This window comes from Musa acuminata, chromosome BXJ1-7 (assembly GCF_036884655.1).
Source record: "Musa acuminata AAA Group cultivar baxijiao chromosome BXJ1-7, Cavendish_Baxijiao_AAA, whole genome shotgun sequence".
Lineage (NCBI taxonomy): Eukaryota > Viridiplantae > Streptophyta > Magnoliopsida > Zingiberales > Musaceae > Musa > Musa acuminata.
Window position 1 is genome coordinate 39,697,344 of NC_088333.1, and position 12,210 is coordinate 39,709,553.

At 37.8% G+C, this 12,210-nt stretch overlaps 2 protein-coding genes across 2 annotated transcripts; both read left to right on the forward strand.

Annotated features, from left to right (window-relative positions):
* The first annotated feature begins 194 nt into the window (after window positions 1–194).
* LOC135680038 (protein LURP-one-related 8-like) lies at window positions 195–1,877 on the forward strand. Its single transcript, XM_065194023.1, has 2 exons — window positions 195–561; window positions 1,375–1,877. Exons 1-2 carry the CDS (start codon window positions 307–309, stop codon window positions 1,735–1,737), a joined length of 618 nt encoding a protein of 205 aa, XP_065050095.1. The 5' UTR covers window positions 195–306; the 3' UTR covers window positions 1,738–1,877.
* A 1,186-nt stretch (window positions 1,878–3,063) lies between these two features.
* Window positions 3,064–7,733, forward strand: LOC135679340 (large ribosomal subunit protein bL17c-like). Its single transcript, XM_065192983.1, has 3 exons — window positions 3,064–3,338; window positions 4,861–5,270; window positions 7,554–7,733. The coding sequence occupies exons 1-2, from the start codon at window positions 3,116–3,118 to the stop codon at window positions 5,268–5,270; spliced, it is 633 nt and encodes a 210-aa protein (XP_065049055.1). The 5' UTR covers window positions 3,064–3,115; the 3' UTR covers window positions 7,554–7,733.
* The last annotated feature ends 4,477 nt before the right edge of the window (window positions 7,734–12,210 follow it).

Genomic DNA, 12,210 nt, shown 5'->3' on the forward strand with positions numbered 1-12,210 from the left:
TTCGGCCAAAGCAACACTGCTGGAATCTCATTCCCGGCAGCACTCGATCATATTCCGCAGAACAAAGACAGGAGGACAGTCATGTCATCAGAGACTTCAGATCCTCTGTAACTCCCACTGATACAGTGTATGTTAACCCTAAAAGAAGGATTCTGAGCCTATAAATACTACTCGGCCTCCGTGTTTGCCATTCCACCCACAGAAAAGACGCTTCCCTCCACGCTAATCTCGGTCGTCTCTCCCCTTCCTCACCTCTTCATGCATATAAAACCAGCGCCGTAAGAAGAGCTCCTCGACGCCGAAAGAATGTCCAGAGTTCATCCTACACTGAGAAAGACCGACGACGAAGAGCTCGCGACGACGACAGCCCGTCCATCGATTTGGACGGTATGGAACAAGTCGAGCATGGGTTTCCACGGAACGGATGGGTTCTCGATTTATGACAGCAAGGGGAGATTGGCCTTTCGGGTCGACAATTACTCGAGGAAGCACAAGTGTTTTGCAGGGCAGCTGCTGCTTATGGATGCCAATGGGAAGGCACTCATGGCTTTGAGGCCTCGGGTAGGAAGATTCTACTTCTCTTTGTTTGCTTTACCTTCTCTACTTTTTCTCTTGGTAGAGATAGATCACAGCACAAAGCTTGCATCAGCTCAACAGGAAACCCAAGCATAGTTCAACTGCTAGAGAGTAGACTTAGAAAGTAGAAATCTAAAAGATTTGATCATTTCTTCATCAGTTGTAAGCTGAAACTAAATTTTGGTAGTCATATATGAGTCAAAGTCTATCTTTGGATTGCTTTGTTTTTGAAGCACTTAAAATCACTTTAGAAAAGTCCAACTTTTATTTCTTTACGATAAAGATATTCTGAATAACATCGAATGATTATAGTATAATAGAGATAGAACATAGACCTAAAAGGTTCTCACAATTTCATTTTATTATTTCACCTAAAAAGTTATAGATAGACTCTATAAAAAAAAGAAAACTAGAAGATTTGATCATTTATTCATGAGGATTAAGCTGAAACCAAATTGGTAGTCATACATGAATCAACGTCAATCTTCGCGTCGTCTTACTTTTTTCTTCGAAGCACTTAAAATCATCTTAAATTTTTTTTAACCTTTTTTGTGTTAGAAAATAAGTATTCTGAATAGTATCGAAAGATACGCAATTGATATATTTGATATTAAATTTTTATATAATAATATAATTATAAATTATATAATAATATAATCTCTTAAGAAGCTAAGCTCAGTGACTAAGCTTAGATATGCACAAATGCAGATAACTCAAGCAGATACTGAGAATGCTGCAAATTTCTGTATTGAATCGCATTGTGACTGTTTCTAATCATGTCTATCACAAATCAAGCAGATACTGAGCATGCACGACAGGTGGAGCGGATTCAAAGGCGAAGACGGCTTAGATCCAAAGTGCAGAACTCACGTCTTCTCCATGAAAAGGCGATCGATCCTTCAAGGCCGCGACAAGGCGGAGGTGTACATGGACAGTCCAGACGACCGATCATCGCTGCCACATTTCAAGACCGAGGGTTGTTTCAGAAGAAGAGACTGCAAGATTTTGGACAGCAATGGCGAGGAGGTGGCGCAAATAAGCCACAAGAAAGTGAACAGGTCCGTCACTTTGGGCGATGATGTGTTCAGCCTCATCATTCAGCCGTACACCGATACTGAGCTGATAATGGCTTTTCTGGTCATCATGGACCGCATCTGCTAGAGAAGCCTTGTAGCTTTTCATGGCTGGAGGGTCGCCATTTTCGCACCCGACATAGCTGCTGCTTGCGGTAGATAACACAGTGAGTGAGATAAGATGGAAGCTGTGGAAATATATGAAGTCACAAAGGTCAACATGTTCAGTAACGTTAAGTGAATCTTACGATGCAGTCAGGTCTTTTCTCTTTTGAGCTTAAGCTTCCTTAAAGAGATTCGATGTCCAGTAACAGTGCAGTCAAGTAAGGATTCCAATAATCAACTGACTGGAGACAGTAATCCACATGAATATCCATTGACATTCACTACCTATTATGGTCAGATACAGTGTGTAGCAAGCTTGCTGGTCGAGTGGTCGAAAAGCTGCAGCTCCTCTCTTGTGGACGATTGATGACTGCTGCTTCCCTGTCTGAGGGGCAAAATGAGAGATGTCAATTCCCCATTAGATGGGAAAAGCCTGTGTGTTGCTGGTTTGAAGACAACCATGATGGGTTATTGGGATGGAGGTTTAGGCTGTGTTCCAATGTCTTGACTCTGAAGGCCTGAGAAACATTGTCACCAACAACACCAATCCTCGGTGGATTGTTAGGTTCTCTTTTTAGTTTATTGTCACGAGTAGATTTGTTTTTCATGACTCATATATATAATTTGATACGTCAATAATGACATGGCATGGCATGATGATGTGAAAGAAGTTCAAGAATCAAATTTCTTTTTATAAATTTAAGAAAAATAAATTATTTTATTTTGATGATAATTGATTAATTAATTTCGTTTGGCCTCAATCATTAATCAAAACGATCAAACTGAAGTTGACAGTTATTTACCCACCAGTATAACTCAGATCAAATCCTAACATAGTGCATACGAGATGGATATAGTCCAACGGTGACTTTATATCGTGACGAGTCGAATCTAATGGGATAATTAATATATCAAATTTATTTAAATTAATCACTAAATAAAATAATTTAGCTAAATTTAATGATAAATATACTCATCATATTCTTAAGACACTATCTTAGTGTTGTTCATTGAGTTAGTTAAGATCTAACAAAATCGGATGGAATTCATTTTGGCCATTAAGTTTTTTTGAGTTGTTAAAACTCTAATTTTTGTTTAGAATAGATGAAATTGACATAGGAAAGGATAAATGGTAAATAATTACTATAATTGTCGTCATAAAGATCTTTCATATTCCTAAATGGCCAACATAGGCATTCCCGGAGTGAAGCACGAATCTTGAGGTTACAAATCAAGTCTCAGCACGAATCTTGTAGCCTGATGGAGCCACATCCCAGTCGCAAGCGAACAAGAGGCTGTGATGTAACACGGATCGCCTTCTCTATCTTCTGCTATCTCCGCTGCTGCTTCTCCTCGCTCCAATGGCGATGGCTTCCTCTTCTCTCTCGACATGGAGCATGGCCTCGCTTCGCTCTGCCCTCCCTCCCTCTCCCTCTCCCTCTCCGCGCCTCCCCTCGTTTCGCTTTCCGACCCCTTTGCACTTCCATTGCTCAGCTCGGCTGAGTTCCGGTCGCGGACAGGCAAAGCCGCTGCGGTCCTTCTCCGGCCTCGCTCCCATGACTCCTCTCCTCTCTGTTAGCATTGGTAAATGATGCTCTTGCTCTGTTTATTCCATCTCGAACTAAATTTCGTCAACGCGTAAGCCCTAGTTGGACGGATAACATTTCTTCCATTTTCTTATTACGTTTCGAGTAGAAGTAAAATTTTGAAGATCGTTAGACTCATTGAACTGCATATTAAAGATAATGAGAGTTTAGATTGGTCAAGAATCCAAATTATCTCTCCACCATGTAAAATTTAAAATCTTGAAGTAAGATTCCTCTTCTTTACTGTTAGATCCAAATATTGTTTTGATGATGTCGATCAAAATCTGATTTGGCAGGGCAGTATTTCAGGTTAGCCTAGTTTTGTCCTACAACTGACAGAGATGATTAGGGCTATGGTTAATGTTGATATCCTTTTGTCTTATTCTTTCAGTAAGGAATTTGATAAAGAAACATGCAACTTCTTAAGAACCAAACGAAGGTATTCTATATAACATACGCCAAAATAATCCAGACTGTGGATTGTCAATGAGAATTCTGGGAGAACTTTCTTTAGGGGAGTAATTGAGACTGATCAAGGTTAGGTTGGTCTTAATGTCCAATTTTTGGAGTCTGTCAGATGGAGTGTTATTTGCAAAGAGCAGTTGTTTTCCAAGATCGCCTAGTCAAACAAACTAAGAATCTATTGGTACTCATGATTTATATGCATCTGTGTGGGCTTGGACTATTATGATGTTTGGTGATTAATCCAATGATTGATAAATATTTAATCTGGCATCGAGAATAGATTGTTAGAGACCTTTTTTAGTGGTTTAGCATTTTCTAGTATTCCGATATTAGAAGCATCCTTTAAGTGCCATTTGCTACAATTTATTTTTTTCAGCTGGATTTCTTTTACTGGCACTTTTGTGTTTTGATCACAAAAGGCTCTTTAGATAAAGATTTGGATAAAAAAACTATAAAGTATTCATTTTCAATTCTTAAATTGGATCCTGGTTACCAGAAGAAGCACAAACTAGGAATTTTAATGGTCTCACTTTTAATTTCAATTGCACTAGCCTTAATTGTGTTGTGGGAAATGCTTATGATAAGAAGTACTTTTAGTTGTAATGGGCATAGAAACAACTACGTCTCCTATTCTAAAAATCTTTGTGAGTTTTATTTTTTTCTTTTTGGTTTCGGATGCAACAAATGCTACTTTTGAGATTGGATTTTGAATTGGTTGCATTTATTTAAGTTGAACAATTTCAATAAAGCTAGTTAATCTTCCAGATCATGGAGAAGAAATTCACTGATTTTCACTAGTGTTGTTAAGACCAACCTCTTAGGTGCCTTACTGGGCCCCAACACATAGTCCTGACAAATTCACTGTCGCCACTTTTAATGTTTTCTTTTCTTTTTATTTGTAGTATATATTTTCCATATGACCGTGCATATTACTGCCTATTTTTTCAGTCTTGTACCATTGTTGTTGCTTTCAATAATATGTTTTTTTTCCCCTTCTATTTCATTTGTAATTTTCTGCTGTGAATTGGTATAACATCCTTCTATTCACCGTACAGGGGTTGCCAACTTTGACCATGTGTTCAGCAACATAAGCAATGGAAGCAAATTCTATGCTATGAGACATGGTAAACGTGTCCCAAAACTCAATCGGCCCCCGGATCAGCGTCGAGCTCTCCTACGTGGTCTTACGACGCAGCTGCTGAAGCATGGTAGGATCAAAACTACCAGAGCCAGGGCAAGTGCTATGAGGAAGTATGTAGATAAGATGGTAACATTGGCAAAGGATGGTTCTCTCCATAAAAGGAGACAGGCACTGGGCTTTATTTATGAGAAACAAATTGTTCATGCATTGTTTGCTGAGGTACAAGATAGATATGGAGATAGGAATGGTGGGTATACAAGAATCATCAGAACTCTACCAAGGCGAGGAGATAATGCACCAATGGCTTATATTGAGCTTGTCTAGGTAAGTTGCAGTGAACTGATAGTTTTTTGTATGTCCTTTCATATTCTTTTTGGCTTACTGTCCCTCAAAAGTGATATTGATACTTGTGCTTCTCATATATTTCTTAGTTATTGGTGTCACTGCTGCGAAGCACAAGCTTGTGCTGGCAGTAACTAATCTCTCCTTCTTGCATGAACAAAAAATGTGCCAAATGATGGTGTCTTATCCATGTCACTTAATCTGCTTTCATATTCTAAATGTTCTTATATTATTAGTTTATTTAACCCTGGAACAACCATATGTTGTTTTCTTAGAGAAACTTTTGTTGGGTAACCATGTTGCAATTTTGGAGAAGCCCCAACAAAATGCCATATGATCCATTGTTCCAAAAGTGCAGAAAATATTGAGTTAGTTGACAGCTAGATTAATTGCTTTTGTATAATGGAGTAAATATTATTAGTGGAGATAAAGTAGGAGTATGGTGGCATGGATTCAAGTACTAGTGTTATGCTGACCAAGAACCTAGAAGTGTGCTCTCTTATCATCAATATATTGAGCAATATGGAGTAGATTTTTGCTCAAGAACTTTGGTTAGCAGCAGAAAGACAGCTATAACTAAAACAGATCAACAGCAACATTCAAATATATTTTTGCAATAATAAGATTTAAAGATGATGTTCTATTCTTTGCAAATATCTGGAACTTTGAAGTCTATTCTGCAAAATAGTTGATAAATGTATTTCAAGCCTTTAGTGGTAAGAAAATAGTTTAAGAGCTTCATTAGAATGCAACCATTCAGAGGGAGACCGGTGATTGTGGCCATGCCTAATGGTAATTGAAGTACCATTCTTCTTTTGTACCATAATGTATGTATTTGCGTAATTTTCAGAAATACAACTTACTAGCTTTCTGAAACTTAGGACCACTGTTATCAGTTGACCATACAACATCAGCCATGATCTCTTAACATTACTTCTGCGTTGCATTATCCAATAAACTAATATTGGCCCTGATTAAGTTTTATATTCTATATTGTTTGGAGATATAGTTTAACTAAAATATTTCAGATACATTGCGTGAAAATATTCTATTCATGATCTTAGAACATATTCTTTGGATTTCTGTTACAAGAATTCGTGGTAATGTACTATTCAAACTTCAAAAGTCAAGTGATAATTACGCAGCAACCTGAAACTGAATGGCTTAGCCCCTCGAGGTTGGCCTGAGTCTTGCGAAATGGAGATTCTTCTCTCCTGCAAAGAAGAGAAGATTTTATCACGTGGAGATCCTATCCTAACAATTGCACTCTTTATTTTATAGTGGCTTCTTTAACATATTTAGTACTTTACTTGATACATGGAGAACTGCAAGTCCCTGCTTGTTTCAAGAAATATTCTGATAATCACTAAAGTAGTGAAATAGAATTAGAGTTTTTACTAAATAAGTATAGCTATGATATTACTCGATCATATGACAACAATAACTTGTAATGACCCAACTTCCAACAATAACTTGTAAGTATAGCTATGATATTACTCGATCATATGACGACAATAATTTTAATATTGTCCATATATATGTATGTATGTATGTATGTATGTATCCTTTGTTTTAATGAGAACTAACACTTGTATGTATGTATGTATCCTTTGTTTTAATGAGAACTAACACTTATTAATTTTTAGTTTAAACACCAGTGAACAAAAGCTTTTCTTACTCTAGTTGGACATAAATTGAAAGACCAGAAGGTTTGTATTCATTGATAAGTTCTGAAGAGCAAATAAATGTCTTCTTCCTCCATATGCAAGGAAGGGACAAATAGAAATATCAAATTATAAGAAACCAAACAAAACTAGATTTACATTAGTTCACCCCTAACAAATAGTTCCAATTTGTCCATGTTTCAACTTTCAAATATATTCACATATCAAATTCCGAGGGTTTTGTGGGTTCCGTGTTCAACTCACACATGGAATTACTGATGGTGTAAATCTAGTAACACTTTACTGATGGTGTAAATCTAGTAACACTTTCATGAAGATGTATTTCGTGGCAACGGGTAATAATGTCCAGCTATGAGTTTTCACTGTCCTATATGGACATGAGGAATAGCCTAAAAGTGCAAGTCATATTTAGAATTCAGCAGCCATATCTAATGAGCTTATAAAACAGTTCTTCATTACATATTCTTTCATAGTTCTGCAATATCTTTGTAATTCTTACTTCAGTAATGTTGAATGTACCTTTTGCTCTTCACCTTTTATATGTACCAACAGAGCCTGAAATTTACCTTTTTGTTCACAGAGCTTTGTGGCACACCGTTTTCTGACCAAGAGCTTTGGACGGAAGGTTTTCAAACTTTGTAATGCATAATATGAAGGAATCGTTATGCTTCATTTCCTTGTTACTGCATTTGTATTACTTTATTCACTGTTTGTTGTTCAAAACTATTTGTGATCAAAAGTTTCATGGTTTCTCGTCTCACCTAGTTTGAGCATCTTATCACTGCATATGTGCAGATCCTTATCATAAGAGCTGTTGGATGCACAATATGTCATCCTTTATCTTTAGTTGGTCTAGCACTTACAATGTACCTTCCACTAGCCTTTGCACGGAAGATAGTAGCTTTTCCTTCCCTAGAATCAAACTCCTCGGTGGGGGAACTAGGGATAGATTGGTTTTTCTCCGTGCACTGCCCTTGTGGTGGTGGGTGGTAACTTCATGATGGTGGGCGTTGACCCTTTATGGCTGTAATGTGACTCAGCCATCACCTTGCACTTGCCTGTAAGTAGTGAGTGGAGTCTGTCTAGATTGTGTCAATGAGCGTGATCTCTCTCTTTATGTTTTCTTGAAAGGATTGTCAAACTCATCTTCCTCCTCAGCAAGTACACCCAGACAGAATGGAGTGGGTAACGTCAGGCCACACTTCTTCCAACTCGTCCATACATGTGCAATATCTTGTTGAAGAAAATGGTGGCCTCTCATGAGCATGTAACTTTGGTACTATCGTTAGATGAACTCTTGCTTTTGTCTTGTATTGGTCATCAGAAGAGGTAGTTTTCCATTGGCTGCTTACATTACGGCAAGGTACATGTACTATCTGGTTAAAGTCACTGTATCGCCCTGTGAGTCATTCAATATAGTTCCAGCTTTGACAGTGTTTTCTTTTTTCTCTCATGCAGCTTTGACGTGTACTACTGCTCACTCTACGTGGGAGAAGAGTGAGGTATGTTCTTCTATAATAGATTAATTTTCTTGGCTTCCTAACTAGTGCACCCATCCAACTTGGATTTTGTCGCTTGTCACTTGGTGAAGTCATTTCCAGAAGAATCTTTGATTGATCCACTGGAGATTAGCACCAAACTGCAGCTTGACCATATGCTGATGTTTCTTCTGAAAGATTCTTTTGTTTAGGGCCATCCCAGTTGGCGTGCTTGGCCAATTGCTACCTAAGTTTAATCACTGGTTAGAACACAGTCATTATCACTTTAATTCTCATGTCAAGGGTGGTGGAAGGCGAGATGCCACCAATGTTAATCATCATATATTTCTTTGGATTTTGTGGTGCAAAATGACAAATGTTTGGACAAAATTTTCAGGCATATATATATACAAAAAAAATATTGATATTTTTTTTCCCTATCATTGTTTTCATCTTCCCTTCGTCATGTCATCAACACCATTCACAGTACTGATACAATGCATCTTCTTATAGGGGGTTGTTTTTACTTTTTGAGTCTTTCTTGACTTGAGGTAGTATAATTCTGGAAGGTTGAACCTTAATTCTTCCACTTGAGAGTTGAGAATGTCTATTCTGAGGCTCCAAGTTGAACATTATCTCTAATACTGGGGAAAAAAAAATCCTAGGATCCAAGAAACACATGGGTGTATGATAAACTATCATAAGATTAGTTCATATTCATTTCAAAATACTCCATATTATATCTTGGTAAAGCATGACCTGCATCTGCAACCTACTCCATATTATTTCACACATTAACATTGTATAGATCAATAGATAATTCACTGAACTTGCAAATGGAAGAAAAGGACAGCATGTCAAGCTGAGAATGACCTAACTATTGCATCATCCGACCAGTGGAAACAGTGTTTGTCTCTCATCCAACCCTACCTAGTGAAAGCAAGAGACAATTAGATACAACCCTAGTGGAAGAATCATCCCTAATGGCCATTAATTTGATAGCCAACCTAACAAAGTCCACAATGAGATGGGCAAGAAGAGGGGCCCTGAAACACACAATTCCAGGGAATCTTCTTATCACCATCCTGTGGAGTTCACTTCCTCCAAGAAAACAGCCATGAAAGCAACCACAGTTTCATACCCTTGACAATAACATGTTACATCACATGGTGTTCCAAATGCCAGTCCCTCTCAAGCAGCCAATCATTTCTTGTATCTCTGTGAAGCCACTATCTCTTCCTCAACTTTCCCCTATCTCATTCAGGAATCTCAATATATCTTTTCTGGTGGTGACCTCACTTATCCAATTGTTCATAGAAGCTACAGGATGATGAACGGCTCATTAGTTAGAGCAGACAAAATTAAATTTCGGCGATAATTTCGCTAGGTTAGAGCACAGGAAAGATGGCTAGATGCAAGAATATATTGGATGTTAATTAACATGTCATCGGATTTCATGCTCCATAGGAAGAGTTCATCCTAACCTTGATGTATGAAAACCTAGTGAGCCTAGGGAAAGTTGTAGTTGTTATAGTTTCAGATAAGAAGTGGTCAAGTTGCATCTTCTGCTAGACCTTGAACTCTTCCTAACCTTGATGTATGAAAACCTAGTGAGCTTAGGGAAAGTTGTAGTTGTTATAGTTTCAGATAAGAAGTGGTCAAGTTGCATCTTCTGCTAGACCTTGAACTCTTGCTAACCTTGATGTGTGAAAACCTAGTGAGCTTAGGGAAAGTTGTAGTTGTTATAGTTTCAGATGAGAAGTGGTCAAGTTGCATCTTCTGCTAATATTCTTACAGCATGTCTTTCTAGCTGTGTGTTGCTTGGAACAATCATTTTTCTCCCACCATTTGCTGCATCAGAAGCAAATTCTGTAAGAAATAACTCAGGAGAGGTATCTAGATTTAAATTTTCTCTGATCACCCAGAAAATTAGTATTACTGCATAGGAAAATTGTGGACCAAACTAACAATTCTCATTTATTTTTATTGACAATTTCATACTGACCCTTTAATGAAATCATATATAAACCATTCTAGAATTTGTATTTATAATATCCACCTAAAAAGTCTTTTTCTTTACCTTTTTTATTTTTTATATGCTTGATGGAAACCCAAAAAAACTTAATCTACAATGCCAGAAATTTCCTGCTGAAACTGCCAGCTGAAGCTGATACACCAAACCTTGCTGTAATTTAGCTTTATTAAGGTGTTCTTGGACTCATCAGGACAGAAACACATGCTGATGTCTCTGAATTGAGCCCCCCATGTTTGTGTGCTGCAGGCTTGCAGCTTGGAAGGCAATGGATTCACCTCTGCTGCATCAGTGGCTTGAGGGTTGAGGGGGGGTGGGGTCAGAAACAATGTGCAGGGCTACAGCTTCAAGAGGACACATTCATAGCTGGGTCATCTTTATCTGCTCTAGAAACAATCCTCTCCTTTCATTAGCCACCACAAAAAAAAAAACCATGGATTTGGTGTGCCATGTGAGTGTCTCCTGAGGAGGTTGTGTGCCCATCTGATGCATGTCCAGAGTTATGAGCTGTGGCCATCTCCATGTCCTTGTCTTGCCATTGAGTTCTGATTATAACCCTTCTTTAGAGCTGTGTTGAACCTACACACTGCCTTTGCCAAAGCTGCTTGTCATGCACTTGTGTCCCCTCCATGGAGAATCCCCAATGTGCTATGTTGGCAAGCCACTTAGATTTGGTATAATTGGCATTCATTCCTCTTAATTCCATAGCTCAGCTTTTGGGACAAAATGGGGTTGGCATGTCCACAGCATGTTGCCTAGTTTCAGGGGTTGAGTATGTCTCCTTGTCAAAGCTGTTGCAACACAAAGTGCCTAATCACAACAATCACCACTGAGAGGATTATTATATCCAAAAAGCTTCATATGTGCTCATCTAAACTTCCTCTAGCATGCTTTTATAATGTGCATTGATTAGGATTATAAGTTAAACAGTATCTCAAAAGTGCTTGCAATAATTATGTAAGGGAAAGTAAGTGCTTGCACTCATTTTTATATGCATCATATCATATGTCTTCGTGTCACTAACCTTTCATTCTTTCCTTCACGATATTCGTTCATTCTTTTTTTTTCTGAAGATTTTAATAAATGATAAAACTATCAGTGGTTTTAAAAATCTTATTATCAATTAGTCAAAGTCTTTACCATCTAATCTATGTGATATCTTGAAAAACTTATTAGTCAAAGCTCTAAATCATCCTGTAAATCTTATATTAGATCTACTTATCAAAGGTTTGATAATTATAAATTTTATCTGATAAAATTTTGACTATTGATAGTAGAATTTTTTGTTCAAATCTTCATAATTTACTTTGTGTTAAAAAAAAAAAAAAATCTTTCGAGCTCTCAATTTTGAAAAGTTAATTTGGTAGAGACATCTTTCTCGAAGGTTCCTTATCAGTGCACTCACCGTGCCATTGGTTTGATGAAGTGTAGTGTTGCTAGAATACAAAATTAGCTTTCCGCCAAGTTGGCCCACAAGGAAGGATGTGGAGAGGTTGGGTGAGCCTCGGCGATAGCTTCCTCACTAGACTCCTCAAAGTCCACTTGCTTTCTCTCTCTCTCTCTCTCTCTCTCTCTCTCTCGCTTCTCTTCTTTTCTTGGTCTAAATTCTCTGCTTCTTTCTTTCTATAGATTTAGTCAAGTGCCAGTAAAGATGAGATGAAGTCTCTCTCTTCCCGACACGCTTAGAATCCACGTGAAGGAATTTGATTGGTCCTACAATTACATTT